Source organism: Neofelis nebulosa, chromosome 5, assembly GCF_028018385.1.
Source record: "Neofelis nebulosa isolate mNeoNeb1 chromosome 5, mNeoNeb1.pri, whole genome shotgun sequence".
NCBI classification, from domain to species: domain Eukaryota; kingdom Metazoa; phylum Chordata; class Mammalia; order Carnivora; family Felidae; genus Neofelis; species Neofelis nebulosa.
The window spans coordinates 89198331-89225291 of record NC_080786.1 but is presented as its reverse complement, the minus strand read 5'-3'; the positions used below and the strand labels follow the sequence as shown (position 1 = coordinate 89225291).

The 26961-nt window shown below is 44.0% G+C and overlaps 1 protein-coding gene across 15 annotated transcripts in view; it reads left to right on the top strand.

The window, feature by feature from the left end:
* The window catches only part of KALRN (kalirin RhoGEF kinase), a 672273-nt gene that overhangs the window by 638330 nt on the left and 6982 nt on the right, over positions 1–26961 (top strand). For all 15 annotated transcript variants that reach the window (XM_058731109.1, XM_058731107.1, XM_058731105.1 and 12 more), the window contains 8 exons: positions 8918–8945; positions 9427–9598; positions 11176–11297; positions 11962–12093; positions 13714–13878; positions 15632–15710; positions 23110–23310; positions 26319–26457. In XM_058731109.1, the coding sequence (XP_058587092.1) occupies positions 8918–8945; positions 9427–9598; positions 11176–11297; positions 11962–12093; positions 13714–13878; positions 15632–15710; positions 23110–23310; positions 26319–26457 (1038 nt within the window). The remainder of the gene's footprint in view (positions 1–8917; positions 8946–9426; positions 9599–11175; positions 11298–11961; positions 12094–13713; positions 13879–15631; positions 15711–23109; positions 23311–26318; positions 26458–26961) is intronic.

Sequence of the window (26961 nt, the reverse complement as noted above, 5' to 3'; positions counted from 1 at the left end):
AACCTGGCCACACAGATTGAAGGAAACTTTTACACCCCTAGTCAAGTGACTGGCCTCCTGGCATCACCAGTGTGTTTCCACCCATGCCTGGTAATGCATTATATAAAAAGAATTTTTTTATGAAAAGAACTCTGGAGAAAAGAGAGTGAAGCATCACATTCCTCTCTTTATTTTTACAAAATATTTTCTTTGTAATATATCTGATAGGTTTGGCCTGGACACTCCCTTGTGTTGCCTAGCTTTGTTCTGACTCTACGTGTAGACTGATTTATATTCTACCACCGAGGAAAGGTCACTTTGCTTGCCAGAGCTGGCATTTTCTCTCTCCTAGGAGAATTACAAGAAAATCTTCCACTGCATATTCATTTCTGTTATGTTTTCTGTTCCTTCCAACGATCATGTCAAGATGGGGTTTTCTTACCCTCCTAGAGGAAACAGTGTCAGAGAGGTCATGGTCACACAACCAACAAAAAGAACAGGTCTGAGGTGGCCTATCTGGCTCAGTCAGAAGAGCATGTGACTCTTGATCTCGGGGTCATGAGTTGGAGCCCCATGTTAGGTGTAGAGAATTCTTAAGAGAGAGAGAGAGAGAGCAGGTCTTGAATATGGTGAGGTGAGAGACCAAACCTGGCATGTGATATGGAGGAAATCTGCTCACTGAAGCTCAGGTACTTTCTTAAGAAGGTTCAGGCCCTCCCTTGTTGCACATCTGCTTGTTGGAGGAGAATTTCTTCCTCAACAACCTTTTCAATCCCTTGATGTGGCCTCACCCACACCCTACCCCAGTGACTCAGGAGTTCAACCACAGAAGCCAAGAAAGGAGACCCAATCGCACTGGTTGGAAACGTCTGAATCGGTTTCTCAGGCCAATACAGTCACCCAGCAACCCCCAGTCATGTGTGTCCTGTGGTATTGTCACCCTTGTCTAGAGGCCTTAACCACCTCATTTATGTTGTACATTAATGAGATTATGAGGTGCCATTGATCCAGGAGAAATTACTGTAAGAGCCAACTGTTAGAGAAGGCCACCACCTCCCTCCCCAGCCCAGCGCTGTCAAGGTTCACCTGCAGGCTCACTCAACATGATATCCTAGTCAATTCAATTTATCAAAAGTTAATAACACAAAGCACTGCAGTAAGTACTATGGAAAGCCAACAAATTACATAAGATTAGGCCCCATGCTTAAGAAGCATGCAGTCACGTAGAGAGAGGCAGTTTTGATTAATGTTCACGTTACACAGCAAACTTTACATGCTCTATTAAGAGTCATGAGGCCATTATTCATTCAGTGGGAATTTACACACCCACTCAGGCACTGGGATAATAATAATAGCAGCTACTGTTTATCAGTGTTCCCTGTGTACCTGGCTCTGCTGAGTCCTTTCCTCCCAACAGTGTCAATACATAGGTACTATTATCATTGTTTCTGTTTTACAGATGAGAAAACTGGAGCACAGAGAGAGAGGTTAAGTATCTTCCCCAAGGTTGTATATTCACAGCCTATCTCCTAGGAAGGCTGTGAGAACAATCATTGGCTTCACATGATGGTAGTGTTTGGGTTGGGTGGACTACTAGAATGTAAACAGTTTTGGAGGAGGGTAAAGTGGGAGGAAAGAGCATGAGCAAAGGGCCTGAGGTATGAAAGTGCCTGGCACACTTTGAGAAAAACATATGGTCTGTAGCTAGAGTTCAGATACATGAGAAGACCTGTAGGAAATAAAGCCTAACAGATGAGTTGGGACCAAATTATGAGGGCCTCGAGGAATTTGCTAGGAAGCCTGGACTTGACCCAGTGGTCAACAAGAACAAAAGTAGGTTTTTAAGCAGAGTCTGTGTGTTTCATTCTGCACTTTAGGGAGATAGCTGGCACCTGAGTAAACAACAGGTGCAGACCTATTAGAGAGCTGTTGCAGTAGACCTAGTGGTAGGTGAAAAAAGAGTAAAGATAAAAAAGTAAAAAGCAAAAGAAGTTTTGGGGATAGGAATGTAAGGACGGTCAAATCATTAAGGGATGAGACCTCAGAACATTCATCCATAAAACCTTTATCCAAGGTCAAGATCTTGACTTCCAGGTGGGACATGTGCCATATGAAAAGGCAGTCCTAGCAACCCCCCTTACCCCCAGTCCCCTCTGAGCAGAACTGCAGGCTGCTGAGAGCACGGGAGACCCATGCATGCACAGTAATAAACCACCTTCTGCTTTAACTATTTTGTGGGATGGGCGGTAGATTTTCTTTTTCATTATTCTGTTAAAAGTCAAATTTTTATCCTTTTTATTTTCAAGGACATGCCAAATGTTCTCTAACCAAAATACTGAGAAGGGGTGGAAAGAAGAGTCAGACTAGCAATCCCCATAAAACAGCGAATGTGTTTGACATGTGAACATTCATAGAGACCTATATCCAACAGCTAGTGCTTATACATTCTTGTCAAGAACACAACTTTTTGCAAAAATCAACCATGTACTGATAAAGCAGGTCTCATCAAAAATCAAGGAATTAGTATCCTATAGAGCAAGTCCTCCAACCACAATGCCATTAAGTTAGAAATCAGTCACAAAAATAATTTGTAAAACTCACAATTTGGAAATTTTAGAACATTTTATTACAGCCAGGTCAAAAGGGGAAGAAAAGTCAAAGTTGAAGAAAAAATACTTAGAACTAGACAGTAATGAAAATACTCGGGGGTAAGAAATGCCCCACCCATCCCTGCCCCACCCCAGAAAAGCCTGGGGGGGTGGGGGGAGTTGGTTTGCCTGAGCCCAGTTCCCTTGGATAGAGCAGCTTTCCTTGAACCAGGCTACATGTTGATTCATGTAGCTTTCAAAACTCCCATTGCTGTCTGGAATTGTGTTGCATTCACAAACTTTTTGTATTGCAGCTTGCTTAATGTCCACTTAGAAATAAGCAGAGGTAGGGATATTTCCTAAACATTCAAAAAAATTATGTCTGGTTTGACCAGATCGAAAATAGGAAGGGTTATGAGGTGCCTAGGTGACTCAGTTGAGTGTCTGACTCTTGACTTCAGCTGAGATCATGATCCCACAGTGTGGGATTGAGCCCCGTGTTGGACTCCACATTGAGTGCAGAGAGCCTGCTTAAGGTTCCCTCTCTTTCTCCCTCTGCCCCTCTCCCCTGCTTGCACTCTCTCTCTCTCTAAAACTTAAAAAAAAAATTTAATTAAAAAAAATTAGAAACAAGAACCTGTTAAACCTCCAAACCAGAACTCATACCTAAATTTTTAAAAATTGGTTTTCTTCTATCTATTCCAAATGTCCTTGCCTAAAATCATCTAAAATCCCTCCCTTCCTCTTTTGAACAGAAATTCCCATGAAACAAGCACAAAAGGAATAGAAAAATGAGGCAGGCTATACAAATTCTGAGTTCATTCAAGGTAGTTGAGTTGAGCTTAGAACATCTGGTTTGAGTTTCTTTGGGCCATTTTGGTTCCTAAATACATGGTTTTGAACTGTGCTTTGTGACTGATGATGAGGGATTGAGAAAGAATGGGGTGGGTGTGCTTTCCTTCTGGAGTCTGTTGACACCTGGTTATCTAGACAAGGATTTTGTCCTCACTCTCAGGACATGGGGTCAGAATCTTGGACATTGACTGGCAAGAAAAATAGGCTCAAGATTTCTTCAGAGCTCAGCTTCTTATTCAGTGCTGGTTGATTTTACCTATAACTCTTTCCCATTACCTTGCTGCCTTCCCATTTTGAAGACAATCAAGAAAACATTGGAATTCTCCCCAGAAGGAAGAAACTAGGTTGCCAGTGGACCACATTGTGGTGGTTCTTTTCTCCCTGAGGAGGAAGCGCTACCACCTGCCGCCCTCTGCTGTTCAAATAAAACCAGATTCCCAAGCAGCTCTTTGCCTTGCTGTCTATACCAGCCTTGCCCTCTTGGATTTGGGTCTCCCAGAGAGAGAACATGTGCAGTGTATGCAACCGGGTCATCTTCCTCCGCTACCACATCTGTCTCGATTTCCATTCTCTCCTCTTTCCCATCTACCACTATCCATGAACTCTCAAACTGTTTCTAAAGAAGGAAAACGTGAGGTTTCAAGAAATATGTGTAGCTTATGATGAACCCTTCTGGCCCCAGGGGCTGATACCTCACGTCTCTGACACCTTAGACAAGGTTGTCAGGAGGCCTAAATTCTAGTCTATTAATTGGGTGAGTTAATTTGATTCAGCAAATACTTGGTCTTCCACTATGTGCAAGATGCTATGTGCTACTGTCTTCAAAGGGTTCATGAGTCTGGTAGCATAATAGCATGCAGGGAAGATGTCGTGATAGACAGAAGCATGTGACCATATGTACCAGCCTCTGGAAGAGCGGGGAGGAGGAAAAGATCACTGTTGCCTAAATTTCAGGCAAGGACTGACTGATGAGATTGTAGAACAAGTCACATTCCAATTGATGGAAATAGGAAAACACTCCAAGTTCATGGCAAGACATTTTCTTAACTCCCCGCCCCCCCCCAAAATTAGGATCCCACCACTTTATTATTTATTTATTTGTTTATGTACGTATGTATGTATGTATTTTAGATATGACAAATATCAACGGAGCTCTTATGTGCCAGATATTGTGCTAGGCTCTGAGGCAACAACAGTGAACAAGGCTCTTGCCTACATGGATCTTGCAGTCCATAGGGAGCCACAGACAAATACATAGACTGTTCCACTACCGTGTGAGAAGGCTGTCATGACCCTCCATACTGTACCAGTCCATGCTGCACATCGCTTAAAAGCAGAAAGAGGAAAAAGGAGGGAGGAATCTTCGATGGGCATAATCCAGGGTCAGAGTTAGAAAAAACATTAGCATGGATTTCAGCCAAGCTCTTGGTCCTTGCCGGAGGAGTTTAAATGGGAGGACTAGGTAGAAATGGGATGGAGAGCCAGGTTAGGGAGCAAAGGGAAGCAGGCCTTTGACATCAACGACAAAGTGTCACAATGCTTTCCCCAAGACCTTGCTTGTACATGGAATGGTAAGGTGGAAGGAGCCTTCTGTGACCTTACAGGCACTTCTCTGTCTCATCTGGAAATGGGAACAAATAACACCTGCTTGGCACATCCCCCCAGAGTTTTGGGTGAGCAAATGAAGGAGTTTGTGAATAGTTTATGCCAATTATATAATACTACACAAATCACTGATGTTATTACCATTATGAGCAACACTTGGGCTGCCCAAGAGGCAGAGGAATGAAGACTGATGTCTTCCACAAGCCCCTTCCAGATAGAGAACCTGCAAGGAAGCCTTGTTGGCAAGCTTTCTCTCCAACTTCCCCACCAAAGTTTACCTCCAAACTCGGAAGATTTGCTTTTTAAATAGTGCGTGTGTTTAACAATATACTAACCGCAGTTGGTATTGATGAGAGAGAGGAATAAGGCAGGAAATTCTCTAAGCAGTGATTTGGGGTGCTATTTTATTAAGACATACTGCCACAGTGCAGGTTTATGAAACCCCACTTAAAATGTTATGATGTGGGAAAGTGCCATTTGCCCCTTCCAAGTGTCATTTGTCTCCTCGCTGGCACTCCTGGCATGCAATCACTGCCTTACTCCCTTGTGGGAGTAAGGATGGGAAATACAGGCCACTGGACAAACCTGGCCGCATTCCCGTATCGTTTCTACCCTAACTGACAGGGGAGGCGGGACGAGTGAGAAGGCTGTGCTCCGTGTCTGCTGCAGGCTGGGCGTTAACAGCAGCCAGGCACCATCCTGGACACTGTGCAGAGGTCTCTTAATTGCATCTTCCCCACCAGACTTTTGGCCTAACGAGGGTGGTGAGCATATCTGCTTCACTCCCTGCTGGCCACAACCAAGGAGCTGCTCAATAAATCTTCATCAAACAAATGAGTCCTTGTGTCAAACAAGCTTCCAGGGGGGCACCATTATCCCCAATTTACAGCTAAAACTGAGGCCGAAGCTTCTTAAGAATGTTGTCCAAGGTAAGAGAGCACGTCTGGCTTGGGGTCTGGATTCTCTGTGCTCTGTCAGCTCCTGGAGTTTATATTCCGTCCTGCATGGAACGCCGCTAAGATCCTCCTCTCACAGAGGCAATGGATTTTATTGTTTTTAAATCATTTTCCAAAAAGCTTGGAACCCATCTGTGTTTGAAAACAGGCCCTAGTCAAATATTATTAGTAATATACCCTGAAGTAATTATTTTATAGATCTTAAGGACCTAGTGCCTCAATTCTTGGAACCAGTCCTCAATTCTTGGAAGAACTGAAATGAGGACACAGGTCAAATATTCATTCAAGCAGCATGTATTAAATTCCCATTTTGCAGCAGAACCCAGGCTAGGGGTCTGAGGACGTGCCCCTGTCCTTGAAGAACCTACAGTCTAGTGGATCTGACTGTGCCTTTTTTTGTCCTTAAGAAAAAATTACAAAAGTGTAAGATACTAATTGCAGAATATTTGGAAAGCCCAGGTAAGAAGACAAAGAAAAAACTCACTACAAATTCAAACACTTCCTGACTCCCGAGGGTAGGGCCTCCGTCCTGCATATCTGTATCCATAAAACCTGACACCAGCCTGGAGGAGGAGGCCATGTTTTCTGAACAGGGAAAAGCCACCCTTGATCTCAACACCTTGTGATAAACATTGATAATATTTAGAAAATAGTCCTCATCTCCTTTTCTTTGTGAAGTGACTAGTGCAGGCATCATTCTTTGCATCCCCTAAGCCAGGTGGCCTCCGAGGCCTCCTTAGCCTTCTGCAAGTGATATGCTGCCACCCTCCCACGTTCCCTGGCTGCACCACCCCCCCCCAGCCATGGCCCCGCGTCTCCTCACAAAGTGGGGGTCTCTCAAGGTGTGGGAAAAGCAGCTCCACCAAATGCCCTCACCTACCCCCGCCCCACCCCAGAAAAGCCTCAGAGGCAGGGAGTTGGTTTACCTGAGCCCAGTTCCCTTGGATAAAGCAACTTTCCTCCAGCCAGGCTGCATGTTGATTCACCTGCCACAGCTTTCAAAACTCCAGATGCCTGGCCCAGGCCTGAGGCTTTTTCGTGCTGCTAAACCTGCCAGGGTTAAGGACTGCGAACCACTGATTTAAAGGAAGGCCAGGCGGTGGTATAGTGGCCTCTTGAGACTAGCAGAGGACACTGCAGTGGCCAGTCTCAACACACACAGCCCCAGGACGTGGCATTGCAAGAGTTTTCTGCAGCTCACTTCATGAAAAAGCTGGGTGGTATATGTGGGCAATTGGTTTGCAAACGGAAATCCAAAGGGGGGAGTAGCATCTTTGTTCCAAAGGGCCCATATGGATCCTGTATAAGGGAAGGACAGAAACTGTGTTCACTTATGACACATGTTCACATAAATACAGGGAGATAAGTATGAATGCCCCAGGGAGCCGTTTGTAAGACACATGAGCTTTCTGGCTTCATTAGGAAGGAAAGAAGACTTTTACAACAAACGCTTAAGAGAAAAGCCACTGTCACAGTAGGCTGCTTTGCAGAAGGGAGATGTTTAGAATTAGATAATCGTTCTTTACTTAAGTAGTCACTGAATACTTGTTATTGGTCAAGCACTGTGCTAAGCACTTGACATATGTTGCTCATCTAATCTTTGCAATAACACTTTGCAATAGGTATTATTTATCCCCATTTTAAATAATTTTTTTTTTAATTTTTTTTTCAATGTTTTTTATTTATTTTTGGGACAGAGAGAGACAGAGCATGAACGGGGGAGGGCAGAGAGAGAGGGAGACACAGAATCGGAAACAGGCTCCAGGCTCCGAGCCATCAGCCCAGAGCCTGACGCGGGGCTCGAACTCACGGACCGCGAGATCGTGACCTGGCTGAAGTCGGACGCTTAACCGACTGCGCCACCCAGGCGCCCCTATTTATCCCCATTTTATAGGGAAGCAAATTGATGTCATAAATCTTAAGTGATTATCATAAAATCACATGAAACAAAAGAGATGAGCCCCATCCTCTCTGACTCCAAAACCCATGTTTCGTTCACTCCGCCAAGCTTTTTATAACCTGGACCCACACAATTAGAGGTAAAACAAAAGATGGCAGAAAAATCAAGAAGGGATGACTTTTCAGCATGGCTAGTCAGCTGGAAGTCGATCTTTTGTGAAGATGCATGGGGTCACGAGGCAGCCTTTACAGTGTGTGTAAAGAATCCCCCCACCCCGCAGTGCCTCTGCCAACCAGCCATATGACCAGACAAGTCATTTAGTTGGCCTAAGTCCGGTTTTCTCACCTAAGCAGCAAAAAAAGGGCCAGAACCTCCAGGTCGGTGCTTTTCAATTTGGCCTATGGAAGCTTGGGCTATAGGAGGCCATGCTGGGGACAGGATGGACAGGTATGACCTCTCTTTCCCCTTCAACCAGACAAGCTCTGCATTTAACTGCTTGGAGAGAACTCTCTCCTGTTTGGGGGAAGGGGGTACATTTGGTAGGAAACCATTAGGCTAATGGTTAGTGGTTAAGGTCAATGACCATTCCAGTTCGATAAATGTCAGGTGCTCTGTTTTTGAAAATTTGTGATGCTGGGAGGAATCAGTGCCAACACATTGCTTGAGTGCATATTGAAAGGGGGGGCAGGCAGGGAGAATGACTTTTATGCATGTGACAGAGAGGAAGAGCAATAAGGAAGTAAAATGCAGGCAAGAGAGGCCAGCTGCAGCCAGAAGAGCTTTTGTGGTCATGATACACCTGCTTGGGACCCTGGGTCACCCAGAGGCACGTGAAGAAGCAGAGTAGAGAGGAAAGTAAAGCAGGTGCCCTGGGTTGTTACTGCAATAGTGATACAGTCACAAACAACAGAGGCTGGGCTCCTGGCTTCATCTCCCTAAATGGTGCTTCCTTTTTACTCAATAGGGTCAAAGTCTCCTGCTCTCTTTCAGTAGCTTAGGATTTAAGCAGTTTTCTGTCTCTTTGTGTTTTTCAGATCTTAAATCCAAATTTCATCCAAGAAGGTGAGTTAAAAAGTAGAACTGTGAACACGAGGATTGGCTAAATAAATTGTGGCAAATCCAGCAGTGAGGTAGAGGCTGTAAATATTGGTGATGTCATTTTGTGCTATGGACAAGAAAAGGTGTTTAGAATAAACTGTTGAGGTGGAAAAGACTACAATTTGCCATATGTATAATTCGTGTAATAAAAAGTGTGTTGATAAAAGCCAAAAAGACATACACCAAGATGCTCACGGTTGTTAATGTCTGTATCAGGACATCATGGAGCTTTTCATTCTTTCTATTTATCTGTACTTCCTAATTTTCTACAATAAACATTTATTACTTTTAAATACTTGTTAATGGGACATGGATGATTGAGCAACATAAGCTGAAGGATATTTGAATCATTACACGTGGGTAGGGAATGAGAGGGTTGTGTTGTAAAATGGCTGTGTATTCTGTTTATTCTAAATGATGTGAATTTATGTCAATTTGACCACAGTGGCCCCAGAATTCCTTGTGCCCTTAGTGGATGTGACCTGCTTGCTTGGGGACACAGTGACATTGCAGTGCAAAGTCTGTGGGCGGCCGAAGCCCACCATCACCTGGAAGGGTCCAGACCAGAACATCCTTGACACTGACAACAGCTCGGCCACATACACCGTCTCCTCCTGGTAAGCTGATCACCCTGCATCGACACTCCCAGCTCCTTGGTGCAGCTCCCATGCTGGTTACTTAGTCTCTCCAAGACAACAGCTGCCGTGGGTCCTATTCTAGCACAAATACTTGGCATTGATTAGGAAAGAAATTGAGTCAACAGTGTACCCAGGGCTGGGAGGTTTAGGCACTGCCTCCACCGCTCACTACAACCTGCCATGGAGCCTGTCAAACATCTGGCTGATGGCCAGCACATAGCCGCATGCTGCTCAACATCACGTAGACATGGCTTAACAAATGAGAACAGGTTGGAAAGACTGCATTCTGGACCCACATTCAATAAATTAAAACGTAAAACTTTATATGTCACGTCAACCATAAACCATACCTTCAAAGAGCTCTGGCAGTCACTGACTTACATTCACCCAGTTGATCTTTCCCAAAAGGATCCCCAAGAGAATCTCTATGTTAGTGGAAATGGCAAAGGCCCCAGACTTGTGGAAGCAATGTGGGTCTCCCATCCCAACATCCCAGTGTTCTTTGTGCCCCTCAGGATCCTGTGAAACAGTGATCTATTTAATTCCTTCAATAACCTAAGAATAATTTTCTTAGAAGAATAAAAAAAAAAAAGACTGGCTCCAAAATATGCAATGCTAAACAGAAAATCTAGCCATAAACATGCTCCCACACAGAAAGGCTGTTTAACAAAACCTAGTTGACTGCCTCCCAATCATTGTGTTAGCATTTATTGTTACTAATGATGAACTTTATTGTGCACTACCCTTTACAGTGGACACGCAGTAACAAGCCCTAAGTGCTTAAACATTTATCAAAGAATCATTTAGAATCAAACTCCTATCCATTAACTTAATTTTTGTGCATATGAAATGGTATTTCCAGCAAAGATGGCAAGGGCTGGCCAAGCCCTAAGATTAGGGGGCCCAAGGAATTTAGTGTAAGAGCCAGTGCTTGGTGAGGATCCTGAAGACCAGCAGGCTCCGTATGTCTCAGCTGGAGGGAGGGAGCGGGGTTGAACATGACTGCTGCATTTCACTCTTCCTGAGCAGTGCTATCCCTTGTGACTGGGACTACTAGGGAAGTTAGCATTTAGGAGAGGAATTTGCCCTTTACTTAATTCACTTAATTGTTTTGAGGGTCCCATATGTAGAATTTGAAATACTTAAACATTTTCATTCTTCAGTCTATTTTCTTGTATGACTTATTATTGATGTGTGACACTGAGAATATTTTAGGACAGAGTTGCTCATAGTAATAAGACTAGTAATATTGTATAGGGCTTTATATATTTCAAACCCTGCTCTAATTCTTATCTCATTTTACTTCTTTTCTATCCCTATGCCCCATATACAACAAACATGAGAGTTGGGGGTGACAAGAATTCCCCCCCATAAGGAAATGGGAATATAGAAAAATAAGGTGATCGCCCAAGGTGTGTAGGAAAATAACAGAGCTGGGATGAGACCTTGAGCCTGAGGATTCAGCTCAGCACACCTTGTGCCCACCCTGGGGATTTTACCCATCAGTCAGTTGTCTCATTATTGGAGTCTGAAGAGCATCTTTTTGGTGTCTCTAGTGATTCTGGGGAAATCACCCTGAAGATCTGCAATCTGATGCCCCAAGACAGTGGGATTTATACCTGCATAGCAACGAACGACCATGGCACCACATCTACGTCTGCTACAGTTAAAGTGCAAGGTACAGGGTCTTTGTTAGTCAAACGCTTTTTATACTTTTAAGATATTTTTTTATTATGGTGAAATACATATAACATAAAATCTATCGTCTGCACCAATGTTAATTGTACATTCTGTAACGTTAAGTACATTCATATTGTTGTGCAACCTATCTCTAGAACTCTTTTCATCTTGCAAAACTAAGGTCTATATCCATTAAGCAACAGCTCCCCAACCCCCCTCCCCACTGCCCCTGGCAACCACCATTCTACTTTTTCTCTCTCTGAGTTTGTGTTAATCGAATATTTTATGTGGACATTACAAGGGTTCCCTGCAACCTGGGGAAGAAGAGGTCCATTGTGAAACTCCAAAGTAAAGGTCTAGCAAATGGAAGAGAAGGCGTCTTCGCTAAGAGCTATCTGTGGTCCCCCATAACTTCCCGTATCGTTCCCTGGCCAAGCTCTAACTCCAGTGTGCAGTCTTTAGCCCAAGGAAGAAGTTCTAACTCCAAAGTGTATCTCCCAGGCTTCCCCAGGGCCTGGAGAGAGGTGTGCCACTTGGTAGAAAAGACCCTAGGAAAATTTTGAGACACGGGGCAGGTAATGTTTCCTGGGTAACTTTCAACCTTGGTGTAAAGTGCCAAGTTCTGCAGAAATAACACTTGACCGTAATTTCTGTCCCCAAAGGTGTTCCAGCAGCCCCTAACCGCCCCATTGCCCAGGAGAGAAGCTGCACTTCTGTGATTCTCCGCTGGCTGCCTCCCTCCAGCACTGGGAACTGCACTATTTCTGGTTACACCGTGGAGTACCGGGAGGAAGGTACGCTCGCTCCCCTGCCCTTCTGTTTCTTCCTTCTCTTCCTCGAAAGGAGATCCTTCAGAGTCATGAACTACTTGCCTTCATGCCTTTCATTAGCTGTCCCTTCTTGTGTCTTCCAACTCAGCACAAGGACCTCAGCTCCAGGCCACAGCCGCCTCCTGCTCTCCAACTTCGCCCAAGGGCTGATGACTCTTGGCAAGTTTCAAAGTGCCTTGGCGTGCACTTTTGTCCTTAACAAGCCTAATCACCCAGACAGGAGCAGTCAGGCCCGTTTTACACATGAGGAGGCTAAGGCCTGAAGAAAGTTGAGGAACACGGAGGCAGGAGTTAGTAAGAGACAGGACTGGCATTAAACCCAGGTATCAAGTTTGCTAATTTGTGACCTTTCTCCCAGAGTAATAACTAGGGTAGCATGAGCAGAGCTTTACCCCCATCCCCAGATAAAATTTAGAGATTTTATATATATATAGCATATGTATATGTGTGTGTGTATATATATATATAGCATATGTATATATATATATATATATATAGCATATGTTATATATATATATCATATATTTTGTGTGATATTTAAATTTTATATATATATATACACATATGTATAATGATTTTTTAAAACCTGTTCATTTTTTAATTTTGTTACATTTATGTGCTAGGGACGCATGCATTAGTTCAGCAGTTAGAAACACCTAAACCTGTCACCTATTATCAAGAAGAATTAGTTAAATAAGAAGCTTCCAGGTAGCTCTAGTTGTTAACACATCTCTGAACCACATAATGAATTACAGAACTGAATTTCAAACAACTGCTTGCTGTGGCCAGAACCTAAATCATTTGTGTTACTCACCATTACTCGTAGTTTTTTAACTCTTCTTTCTTCTACCAAACAGGCCCTGTGCAGTTACAGAGCTGTTCATTTCTGCATCTTTCTGAAGCTGTTCACTCTTGGGTCTCCCCACTCAGCAGAGAGGTGTTCGTGCTGAGCTGGGAGACATGTCTCACAAAAGCTTGCACTTAGTTCCGCGCTGTTCGGTTCATAGTTCATCTTGTTAACACAGTTCTCTTGAGAAAATCACTTCCTCTTTCTGAGCCTCTATTTCTTCACGTATAAAGTGAGATCTGTGTTCCCAACCTCACCGGTTTCTGGAGATTTAAGTGCGAAAGTTAAATGAGAGAATTCTGGGAAGACGCCTTCTGCGGTATTTTACATGTATGGCGTGCTCAAGGCATGTTCACTTCTATTTTGTTTCCATTTCCAAATGTGTATTTTCTCTCATTTTGTTATTTATAATATATTTTTATGCCTTATTAAGAATTTGCCACACGTCCTTCTGTCAATTCCGTATGATCTACGTCTTTTCCTTCTCGCACATACACATTTGGAAATGACCAGAACCCCTAGGCCAGCTGCTTCCACACCCCTCATGATATACGCAGTCATTTAGGAAACTGAGCCCAAACCTGCCACCCTTGGCCCACAGGCTTTCAGAGCCCACGTTGTAACCCCTTGAATGGAACAGAATGTGTCAGCTTTCCTTTCTTTGTTTGCTGAAGGTCTTTGAAACAATGTCCCTCTGGCGTTTTCTTCTTTCCCTCTCCTTGGAAATTGTGTGCTAGGTTCCCAGACCTGGCAGCAGTCTGTAGCTTCGACCTTGGACACTTACCTCGTCATCGAAGACCTCAGCCCTGGGAGTCCTTATCAGTTCAGAGTCAGCGCCAGTAACCCCTGGGGGATCAGCCTTCCCAGCGAGCCCTCAGAGTTTGTGCGACTCCCAGAGTACGGTGAGTCCCAGCCATGCCCAGCAGCCCTGGTGGAGGCAAGGCACCTGGCCAGCTGCCACACACTCACTGGTGCCGGCCACCCTGCGGGAGGTAACCTGGATTGTCCAGTGTCTTCAGTCAAGTAACATTTCAGAGACCTGATGAAAAGTGTGATTTCAACCATTTTGGAGCAAAAGTGTGGTCTGCCACCAGTGTCTGCCCTGGGCCTGACAGGGTCCCTGGACACCCGCATGTGTCTCCAGGAACAGAGAGGGGTGAGAAGGAGTCATGAGTCGTATGGATGCTGTCTGCCCCTTTTCCTGGATGGGAACACCAGCCCTCCTCTCCCTGGGAACCCCTGTCAGGCCTAAGTGTGCCTCCCAGCATCAGACACAGCCCCACTCACCCATTTAAACTGGGGAGAGGAAAGCAACCTGGTTGAAGGATTGGAATCAGAATGACTATTCGATAGTTTCCCCACCCCTAGCCTTCCCACAATGTCTTACTTCAAAGTGGACACATTTTTATGTGGATGTGTTGGATGATGAAGATGTATCCATAGCTACACATGAGTATTTCACAAATGTGGTTCTCGTTTTGGCCCCCACATTCACTGTCTCACCAAGCTGCTTTGGTCCCAAGAACATTTGAAAGAGGACACTTGCTAGCCCAAAGAAATCTCCAAGTGGTGAGGTATTCCGTGGTGCAAGGGGGTGGGGGGTGTGTTGGGGTGGAGGAGGAGGCCACCACACTGAGAAGGCAAGAAACCCGTGTCTCTCCAGGGTCAGAGAATCCCAGAGTACCCAGGGGGCTTCAGAAACCCTCTAGGGCCCTTGGCTATAGCCCAGCCCCCAGCTGAGTCTGGAAGTGTTCCCCAGCGCGTCCTCAGGGGCTAAGCTCCCTCCCAGTCACCCTGCTCCCTAAGACCCATGACTCACTGGGAAACCTGGGCCCTGGGTCTCTATTGTGTCAGAATTCAATGTAGGTAAGGCACCTGAACCTCAGCCCAGCTGTGGTCAGAAGACCCACGCTGCGGGGGTGGTCCTCTCCTCTGGAGCTACTAACTAAATTCTGTCACATGTTTTGCTTCTTGTGAGCCTTGTTCCCCAGGGACCACACAAATACATACTGGTGTGCATGTGTGCATGCGTGTATGTGCATGTGTGCGTGTGTGTGTTTAAATTATTGCCAGAGAATGAACACCTCTTAAGGTAATACTGCCACATTCTGCTCAGGCACGTGTTTTGGGTTAAGCTAAATCATTCAGCATTCAGTATACCAGATAGGCTTGTTAATGTCTGAGGACAGCAGGGTGAGAGAGAGCAGTGGTTAGGGTATTTCCAGCACATTCCTCTCCTTTCCTCCTCTGGGCCTTGTAACTCTTCCCTTCTCCTCTGCTGCCTTCACCCTCAGCCCTGATTCTCACTGGCTTTTCTAGGCCTTCCATGTGTTTCTCTCTCTCTCTCTTTTAATTTTTTCTACCAAATTTCTATTTTTAAAATATCCGGAGGTTGTGTCTCTGAATGTCCCAAGTTTTCTTTTGTTTATGTAGATGGCACAGGGAGGGGGAGTCTGCCTCTGTCATGTCAGTTTCCCCTGGGATGATATTTTTAAAAATAACATTTCAGAGAATCCTGGCCTTTTCCCACTGAGCTAGACTCCGTATTTGGCCATGAGAATTGCTTTGGGGCAAGGCGGGAGCTTTTCTGTCAACCTTTTCTTTATTCTTACATGACTTCCTCAGTGTCATAAATGGATTCTCTCTCTTCCAAAGATGCTGCTGCTGATGGTGCCACCATTTCTTGGAAGGATAATTTTGATTCAGCTTATACTGAGCTGAATGAAATTGGAAGGTAACGACCCCATTTTCTATTCCTTCATGAGCACTTAACAACATCACATCCGAATAATGACTTGCTTTTACCGTTTGTTTCTTTTCCTCCGTGTACTCTCTCTATAGTAAGAAAACGCTAGAATATTTATGTGTACTTTTATTGCCCTTTTTTTAACTTTTTACGTTGGAGGCCTCGCTCATCAACTATCAGCCTTTCTTCTGTTCTAATATAAGAATTTAAAGCTCAGCCTTTTCTTTAAGGTACAATTTTAGCTACCTCCCCTGAGTTCTGGTATGTGGCAGTTTCGTTATCATTCAGTTCAACCATGATTATTTTCTTTGACCTAATCGTAATAGAAATATTTTAAGTTTTTCAACTGTAGGGGCTCCATCGGTTAAGCTTCCGACTTCAGCTTAGGTCGTGATCTCGAGGTCCATGAGTTCGAGCCCCACGTCATGCTCTGTGCTGACAGCTCAGAGCCTGGGGCCTGCTTCAGATTCTGTGTCTCCCTCTCTCTCTGCTCCTCTCCTGCTCATGTGCGCTCTCTCTCTCTCTCTCTCTCTCTCTCTCTCTCTCTCAAAAATAAATAAATAAATAAATATCCTTTAAAAAGTCAATTTTTCAACTGTATGAGAGTTTTACAAACTATCTACTTGTCACTGATTTCTAACTTAATTACACTGTGGTTGAAGAACTTGATTTATATGACACCGATGCTGATTTTTGTTGGGACTTCATTTATAAGCAGTACATGGTCAGTTTTTGTTAAAAGTTCCATGTGTTCCTGGGAAGAAGGTATAATCACTAATTTTTGGTACAGGTTTCCATTCTTGTCCATGTTTCAAGCACAAGTGCATTGTTTCATGGATGTTTTCAATCCAGTGCCCCCTACATGCACACACGCGCACACACACACACACACACACACACACCTCTGTCTCTGTCTCTTTCTCTCTGTCTCCGTCTCTCTCTCTCTCTCTGTTTCTGTCTCTTTCTTTTGGTTAGAAAAGTATGCCCCCAAAAGTAAAAAAGATAAAAATATAACTTTTAACAAAATAATGAAAAAACTCTATCACCTGGCCCACAAAATAGTTAATGGGCCGAAACGAAAAGGGGGCTCGTCTCTAGATGTGCATCAGTTTGCACGTGGTCTAGGTGAGAGGGTAGGTAGCACTGGCAAGTCTCCCACTCCCTGAATGTGTAAATAAAAGAGCACCCACAAACAATGGGCCATTAGCATCTTCTCCATCTCTGATTGACGTCTCTCAATGAAGCATAAAATTTCCTAAGTGAGGTGGTTGCGACAGAGGTTGTGGAGAGAGCCAAAATGCTTATTATTCCCATTTCTTAGACAGGATTTAAATGTAATTCACTGCCTTTCATTACAGCGCTTTTCGTCAAAAACCAACTTTATCTCTGGGCGCCTGGGTGGCTCAGTCGGTTGAACGTCTGACTCTTGATAAGGGGCTCAGGTCATGATGCCAGTGTGGTGGGATTGAGCCCCACATCAAGTTCTGTGCTGAGCGTGGAGCCTGCTTGAAATTCCCTCTCTTTCTCTAAAAAAAACACAAACAAGCAAACAAAAAACAACAACTTTAGCTCAGCTTTCTCTCTTCTTTGTATGGCCAGAGGGGCAGGGAAGGGCCAATGGAAATTTCCAAGGTGATAATGATGGTGCTTATTGAGTTTCTGCAGTGTTCCAAATACTATGCAGGTATTATACAAAAGGCATTAAATCTAATCCTTATAACACGTGAGGTGTAGTGTTTGAGTAGATTTCCAGGAAAGGAACTCAGGCTTCGGGAGGTAAGTAACTTTTTCAAGGTCCTACAACTAGGAAGTAGAGAGCCAGGATTCCAGCCCTGGGCTACCCAATTCTTAAGCCTGTGTTTGTTTTACTAGCATATGTGGTTTCTCATTGTAGAAATTTTTGTCAAAAATAAGCTCTAGCAATTGAAATCTAGTTTGCCGCATTATATTGAAGTTTGTGAAGCTAGGCATGACTCCAGTAGTGAATCCCCACCTGGTTCTTTTTTTTTTTTAATTTTTGTTTGTTTGTTTGTTGAGAGAGAGAGAGAATGAGTGCTCACAAGCAGGGGAGAGGCAGAGAGAAAGGGAGACAGAGGATCTGAAGCAGGCTCTGCACTGACAGTAGAGAACCTGATGCAGGGCTCAAACTCATGAACGGTGAGATCATGACCTGAGCTGAAGTCAGACACTTAACAGACTGAGCCACCCAAGTGCCCCTCCCCACCTGGTTCTAAGTGAAACTGGTGGCATCACCTGGATGTACCAGTGAATTCCTTCCCAAGAGATGCATTTACTATTGATAGCCATGGGCTAAGGCATGTTTTACCTGGAAGAGATGGATGCTTTCATATTTCCTGAAGGGGAGATCAAGTTTCTGATTTGTTCAAAGCAATCAGTGTTTTATGAAAAAAAAATCTCATCTCCAACAATCTGAAGTTTTGCCTCTCTTCCAAGTATAGTCCTCATGGTTTCAAGAGATCCTTTAAAAATGCTGTATGTTAACAGAAAGGAAATAAAACATGTAGATACTTACATGAAACACATGAAAGGTATTTGTGGGCCATAGAAGTGAGTCAACTTTCTCCATCACACCTAAACCTAGAATTCTAGGCTTCTATGCCTATCTTGTTAAAAATAATTCTCTGGTGGGGTGCCTGGGTGTCTCAGTTGATTAAGCATTCGACTTCAGCTCAGGTCATGATCTCATGGTTCGTGAGTTCGAGCCCCGCATCGAGCTCTGTGCTGACAGCTCAGAACCTGGAGCCTGCTTGGGATTCTGTGTCCCCCTCTCTCTCTGCCCTCCCCCACTCACATTCTGTCTCTCTCTCTCTCTCTGTCTCTCAAAAATGAATAAACATTTAAAAACTAGTTCTCTGGTAATAAGATATTATAAAAACCATGGTGCAGAAAGAAATATCTTCTCTGCTAAAGTCCATCTGAAGGAAAGAGCACTTGAGCATAGCACGGTTAGCTGGAAATAAACTAGATGGGCACCTGTATAATATAAAGAAGTCAGAGATTTATCCCTGGGAATGCTGACTGGTTACCTGCACAGGATCCAACAAGGTAGCAGGGCCAGGTCTCCAGGTAAGGAAGGCAAGTTGAACAGAGCCATCAGTTTTTCCTCCCTCCGGAGACTTCACCGAATCTGCACTAAAGGACTTTTTCGAATCAGGCACATGAGGATGAAGACACTGGACGAAGAGACAACAATAATAACAGGTTAGAGGCAGAAAACAAGTGACAGAGTGACAAATGACCTAGCACTCAATCCGAGTCAGTCGTGGGGTCAAGTGAGAGGCAGTGCAACTTTTGCAGCAGAATTCCCCCAAAGGCTCGGGTACTGGCAGCACAAGTACTTCTGCAAATCGGTGTAAAGAGGATGCTGAAACTGGAGGGTTGGCTGAAACTCTGTGTGAGAGGCTGCGGCTCCAGATCTCCAAATTGTCCTTCCCCATCCAGGAAGATGCCGGAGGCTCATTCTCTAGACAAGGTAAAAGAAAGTGTCTTTGTTCTCAGGGACACCGGCACAGCTGGGGACAGCAGAACCTGACTGCAAGTGGACCAGTTATGAGACCATCCTTGCTTGGATAACTCAGGACCCCAGCTCTCTTAGCCAGTGGGCTCCAGAAGCGGATAACCGGGGCTTCACCACTAGGCAGGGAGGAGGAGGATCTTTCTCTGGGAAATCTGACCAGCCCAAGAGGAAAGTCTTAAAGATACTGTCTTCGGAGCTTTCCCAAACAGTCCACTCAGATCACCCTACTGTGAAGGTCGAGTTGACAGACACCACACCCCTGATCAGAGCTTGCAAACAGCTGTTTAGTCCCCAACTTTTAGAATGAGCCAACCCCCAGTGCCGGCCAGGACAGAGTAAGCCCAGGGTAGCCTATCCCACTGATGACGACCAGAAGCCCTGGACAAAATCCAAAATAGCAACTACCTCAGGATTCTGTAAGTCAATAACATGGAGAATGGGGAACCAAGTTAAAACTTGAAGAAAGTCAAGGATTGTAGCAGAGAGTTCTCTGGTTTGTTTGTTGGGCTTTAGCCCAAGCGTGGGTCAAAGCAGGGAACTGGGCAGCATGCACAGGGAGCAACTCCAAAAGAAACCCATCTTTCTGGCCAAAAGACAGGAAAAGAGGTCCCTTTGAGCTGAAGAGAGCAGGAAAATGCTTTTCCCTCCCTCCCTTCTTTCACTATGTTATTCCAAGCCAGAGGCTAAAACTCTGAGGGAATCCCATCCACAAAAATGGGCCCTTGGGAGCCAAAGAATGAGTGGGAAATCTCTAGCTAAAGAAGGAGATCCCCTAATTCTGTGCATGGAACAACACAAATCCCAGGCCACGTTCAAGCTGTGCATGGATAGAACATATCCGCAGAAGCAGAGCAAGGCTCTGAGAATGGAACCGTGAAAAAAACCACCGCTCAGTCACACTGTGGTGACTTCTTAGTCCCAGACTAATCTTTGAGTGGTGCTCATAAGGGACACACTTTGTCAGAAATGATGATTGAATTCTATCACAAGGAAAATAGTCATAGTTTACTGGAGCTTCATCTGTGAATAGCCCTGATCTAGTCACAAGAATGGAAACACTGAATATTGATTAAGGTGTCATTCTGTTGGGGGCGCCTGGGTGGCTCAGTTGGTTGAGCATCTGGCTTTGGCTCAGGTCATGATCTGATGGTTAGCACGTTCAAACCCCATGTCAGGCTCAGTGCTGACAGCTAGGAGCCTGGAACCTGCTTCAGAGTCTGTGTCTCCCTCCCTCTCTCTCTGCTCCTCCCCTACTCACACTGTGTGTGTCTCTCTCTCTCTCTCTCAAAAATAAATAAACATTAAAAAAATTTTTTTAATATTCTGTTGAGAGGACAGGGGATGGGAAAAGTGGTCACGTGCTGGGGACAGGGAGGGAGAGAGACTAATATCTCACTCCCCATGGTAGGTATCAGCAGATTACAATGAACACTGAAACACTAAGAAGTAGCCACACAAACATAGACTACCTGAATAACCAGCTAAATATAACTTACTGCTATATTAAACTGCCTCTAGTGTAAGGGAAAATGGGGGTGGGGGTAGGAGAATGGGATACTATTAGTTTTAATAAGAAAACTTGTTAAAGCTAATTGACTTTTTAAATCATGGGGATGCATAACTCAGATAAACACACATGTTTTTTGTTTTTTGTTTTTTAATTAAGGTGTAGCGGGGGCAGCACCTGGGTGGCTCAGTCGGTTAAGTATCTAATTCTTGATTTCGGCTTAGGTCACGATCTCATGGTTTGTGCGAGCCCCATGTTGGGCTCTGCGCCTGCTTGGGATTCTCTCTCTCCTCTCCCTGTCTGCCCCTCCCCACCTCAAAATAAATAAACTTTTTTTTTTAAGTGTCCAATTCTTGATCTCAGCTCAGTTCATGATCTAATGGTTCATGGGATTGCCCCCACCCCCACCCCGTCCCATCAGACTCTTTGGGATCCTCTCTCTCCCTCTCTCTCTGTGCCCCTCCCCACTCAAAATAAATTAATTTAAAATTTTAAGGTACAGCAGTACCTCAACATGACCACTTAGTTCAGGAGAGTTCTCCCCAATATTCAATTGTTCTCATGCATCTGAAGTCCTCTGGAAGGAGTGACCTCTAATAATCAAACAAAAGAATGCTGTTAAAAACCAGAATGGAGGGGCACGCACTTGGCTGGCTCAGTTGGTATATTATGCAACTCTTGATCTGGGGATCATGACTTCAAGCCTCATGTTAGGCATAGAGACTACTTTAAAAAATACGAGAATGGCAATTTTTTTTTAGAATGGCAATTTATTAATTTATGATGTAGAATAGAGCTGCCAGTTTGACCAAATATTTGCTTACTATGCAAGAAGAATCATGTCTGCTATATAATAGGCATTCAATTAATATTTACCTAATATGTGCTTTATTTATTAGCACATTATTTCTTTTGTGAAAATCTATGGTGGAAAAACACTTATTGTCAGAAAATCACTTGGTGAGCACAGAGTCAGGTCAAGGAGTCAGTTGGACAATCTTCATGGTGGTGTCGGATACATACATTTCCTCTAGAGGAATGGATTGCTCTTTGGACCATTGACTTCTCTACTCGTGGGTTAAGGTGCCTCAGGGACAGGCCTAGGATGGCACTGTCTTGTCACCTCTTTGACTCTCCCTTTCTCTGACCAGTTGTTGGTAAGTTCCCTCTTCTTCCCGTTCTTACTACATCCTATTGGGCTACTGCTGAGTCTGGAAACCATTCTATTTTAGATGTGGCAAATTTTGTTAGATGTGAAAATGGCATGGTGGTTATACATTTTTTTATGTTTATTTATTTTTGAGAGAGCACAAGCAGAGGAGGGACAGAGAGAGGAGAACAGAGTATCTGAAGCAGTCTCTGTGCTGACACAGTGAGCCCGATGTGGGGCTCAAACCCAGGAATTGTGAGATCATGACCTGAGCTGAAGCCAGAAGCTCAACCTACTGAGCGCCCCAGGGCCCTGGTGGTTATACATTTTTAAGTATTCTTGTCAATCAGAGATGCAAACTCAAGAATTACTGAATTAAATAACATGATATCTGGATTTTGCTTAAAATACTACAGAAAAAAAGGCAAGAGGTGGGAAAGGAATAGATGAAATGAGGTTGGCAAAATGTTGACAATTAATGAAGCTGGCTTCTGGGTGCACAGATCTGTTATACTATTCTTTCTACTTGTGTGTGCATTAGAAAGTTTCCATAACACCAAGATAATAAAAATAAAATTAAATTTAAAAATTGACTCTTAATTTTTTTAATGCTTTTATTCATTTATTAGTGAGAGAGTGAGAGAGAGCACACACACTCCCGTGAACCGTGAGACCATGACCTGAGCCAAAGTTGGACGCTTAACTGACTGAGCCAGACATCCACCCCAAAAATGACTCTTTAAAAATGTTTTTGAAATTATCACAGACTAGAATTCCTCCTTCTTTAACATTACTATTGTTGTATTTTATATAAATATACTCTGCTTGGAAAATTGAACCTGTGGGACATCTGGGTGGCTCAGTCGATAGAACGTCCAACTCTTGATTTCAGCTCAGGTCATGACCCCAGTGTTGTGAGATCGAGCCCTGCATAGGCCTCCACACTGACAGTGAGAAGCCTGCTTGGGATTCTCTCACTCCCTCTCCCTCTGTCCCTCCCCTGCTTGTGCTCTCTCTCTCTCAAAATAAGTAAATAAACTTTAAAAAATATTAAAATATAGAAAAGGTAGGATTCCTAATAAGATGCTACTGTCTAACCACTTCAGATAAAAATTTACACACCCTTGAATAAAATAATACCTAATTGATCAATGAAGCTTGGCAAAACGCTTTCTTCCCTTTCGCTTTCCAGAGGCCGTTTCTCCATTGTAAAGAAATGCATTCACAAAGCTACCCGCAAGGATGTCGCTGTGAAATTTGTTAGCAAAAAAATGAAGAAAAAAGAGCAGGCCGCCCACGAGGCTGCCCTACTTCAGCACCTGCAGCACCCCCAGTACATCACTCTCCATGACACTTATGAGTCCCCCACATCCTACATCCTGATTTTGGAACTGTAAGTACAGGTGTCTCTTAGTGGTCCCCAGCTGTCTGGGGTCTGGGTCATTTATTGTCCACTGGAAACAGCAGTTTCATTTTATGCAACGTCTTATAGTGTACAAAGTGTTGTAAGTAACATGCATTCTCCCATCCATTTATAAAAATGCGGTTCCCATTCATAGATTAGAAAAAATCAAGGATAAGGAAGGTCCTTACAACTAGGGGATGGAGAAACTGGGACTTGAACCCATATCTCTCCCACTCTGATTCTGATGTGCTTTCTATTATGGACTCTGGGGCTGGGCAGGAGTTTAGGAAAAGCTTCTTGACAATAGGGGGCGGAGCTGAGATGAAAGAGGGGTTTGTGCATCAATTTACTGTCATGGCATGGTCTACCACCCAAGAAATTCTTATAACGTGGACACTTGCCTTGAAAATAGTCTACTCATTCCAGATTTTCTAGGAATCCAGGCAACCATATACTTAGCTCCAGAATACATCAAATAAAGCACATTCTCCCCACTGCTACCCCAAGCTAAGGATGGAGATCATGCTCTGTGGTTTACAGAGATTTAACAGAGGCTAAAGAGAACAAAGTCCTTTCAGAAGTATTGAGCCCTCCCAGCAATGTTATCAGATGGGTGTATGGCTGTGTATGGCTCCACATGAGCCTGTGTTCAGAAGAGAAGTGTCTTCACTTACAGCTTTTCAGGTGCCATTTTAGTGTTGCTCTTATGTGCTTGTTCGTCTAGGTGTTTGTGTATGAAGGCCTTTAGAAGCAATAACTTATAAATTTGTTTATGAAAAAAAGACAGCCAAAAGACAAACCTCTTTGGCTATACTTTTTGATTGGTTGCCAAGAAACAAGAGAAGACAAAACCAACTCTATTAATACTTGTAATTCTTGTTTGATGCTTTATATAGCTGTGTAGTCGCTGGTCAATTGTCACTTTGGACTTAACAAATGATACTTACAAACAGCCTTCTGGAACCTAACGTTTTGTTGGGACAGCTTCCTAACTCAAAAGGTATATTCTGTTGGCAGTGAACTATTTTCATTTGCAGGTGACAATGTGTTGTGCCCAGGTTCCAATAAAAGCTATTATCACTCGCATATCAAAGTAGTACGACTGACTCAGAAACTTGGCCTCTTCAGATTCACTAACTGTCATTCCAAGGGAAGGTGCTGTTTACCAGGCTGCCACAGTGCAATGGAAGCAAACCATTCTTGGAGTAAAGAGCCTGGGCTCTAATCCCCTCTCTGTGATTTGGGGCAAGATCTTTAGATTTCTGGTCCTCACATCTTCATCTGTGAAGTCTGAAATAATCTGAAGTCTGAAATAAGTCTGAAATCTGTGAAGATTTATTTCCACTTCTCAGACTTGTTACAGGGATTAAATGAGATGAATAGTGGATTGAGCTTGTTTAGCAAATATTTATGAGTACTCCCGTGTGCCAACTGCCGTGTGGACTTGGGCCAGGGTGGAAGGAACAAAGATGGAAAGGTGTGGTTCTTGCCCTTGAGGAGCTCAAAGTCTGATGAGGAAGACCAGTCACTGAGTAAATGATTTCAGTTTCATGTGGCAAATGTTGAGAAAGAAACACACATTTTGGGGAGGGTTGTTTTGAGACCATGGAAGGGTGTTTGTTGGACTTGAGGTTTAGGAGATGAATGGAGAGACAGTGTCTGAGCTAAACCCTGTGCTAAAGCTTGGTAACGCTCTGACCAGAGGTCCCCCCTCGGTGACTATCCAAATCTCTGGTAGAGCTTTTCTCTGCTGGGCAACTGGGGTTCTGATCCCCTGGTCTAGGGTGGAGTCTGGGTGTCTGCATGACCCAAAAGTTCTGAGAGTGAACTTAATGCTGAGGCTTTCAGGTCTCAGAGCAGTGCTGCAAGAAGTCCAGGGGTGGGGTGCATCTAACAAACCCAGTCCTACTCCACTCCACTCCACTCCACTCCACTCCACGCTAATCACTCCCACCCCACCCCTGGCAAGGCCCTAGGCTTTACCCCCATCCAGGAGAGCAGGAGAGACCAGTGGGAAGGAATAAGCTAGAGAGGAGAATGGAAGCATGGCTGGGGGTGAGGCTCAGCTGTGCTCAAAGGTTGTTTCTGCCTCTGGTTCAAGCTCCTCTGCCTGAGTATTTCCTGGGGATGTGCCTTTGACAGCCCAGTGCACATTAGAATGTCAGTCTGACATCTGGTCACTCCTTGCTAAAGAGGTCACAGGGTACCTGAAGATACTTACTATTTATTGAGCATTTACTATTTCTACCAATTATGTTTAAATGCCACATTGCCTCACTTGATTCTTGCACAACGCTCATAATGAAGTAGGTGTTATTGCTGTTGTTGTCATTCCCACTTGAAAGATGAAGAAACTCAAACACGGAGTTTAAATGTCTGGTCCCAAGCCCCTAGCCTGTAGGTGGCAGAATCAGGATTCAAATCTGGATCAGACTGGCGCCCCCCACCATGTCCTTAGTCAACAGTTTTTAAGATTGGAAACTTGCTCCAAAGGCAAAGGATCCAAAAAGGGGTCAAGAATGCCAAGGACAAACTTTGTTCACTTTCCATTTTCCCCAATGAAACATGGACAAATAAAAGCAATTTGCAAAACATATTCGGGGCGGCCTGCAGCCACCAAGTTCCAGTTAATTGGAATATTGAGGGAAAGCAGCTCTCTCTTTCTTTCTCAAGACTTTCTTTTGCAATCTAATCTCTTAAGAGTGTCAGACCTTTTTCCTCGTGAGCGATTTTTAGCAACATAAAATGTGTCTTAAGGTTACACAGATTTCTTCCGTGGGGCACATCACATCTATAATTTTTTTAATTAATTAATTTTAGTTCTGAGCCTTAGAGTAACTTTGGGCTCTAACTAAAATATGCACGTGTGGCAAATAGATCTTCATTTCTAAGGGGGATAGGAGAGATTTTAGAGCTCTTGCGGATTTGTATTGTGTTACTTTTCCATTTCTTTCCAAATGTATCTCCTCTGCCTTTTCCTTCCTCCCTGCTTCCAGGATGGATGATGGCCGGCTCTTAGACTACCTTATGCATCACGATGAGCTGATGGAAGAGAAAGTAGCTTTCTATATCCGAGACATCATAGAAGCTCTGCAGTATCTTCACAACTGCAGGGTGGCCCATTTGGACATCAAGGTAATAAGAAATAGCTACCCTTGCAGGGAGATGGCCTATTCATCATTACGCTTGAGAGATGTACATTCTAATTCATTTCATTTCCTTAGATTAGAATCCTTAGGAATAGTAAACAAACTGGGTTGTCACACAATTTGAGTGTGTTTCTCGTGAATTGTGAGCACTCACCAGAGTCACAGTGACATCCGGGGTGAGAAAAGGTAGGGAAGCTTTTAGAAGGAAGCCAGTAAATGTCAGTTTTTTGACGGTGCTCCCAAAGAAGGCTCTGTTTTCCAAAATGAATAATTCATTCTTTTTTTCTGAATCAGTGCAGAAGTAAGGGGTGGTTGAGAAGACATGATTTTCAATGTCAAACAGCTTCTCTGAACTGCCACCCAAACTCCGAATTTAGTCTAGTTTGGAGCCCCCTGTGCACTTTGCATGGGCAATTTCTCATGCTCTATAGGCTTTTTCAAAGAATAGCAGAACCGTGTTTGAACCACCAGAGTCGTACTGGTAGTCAAG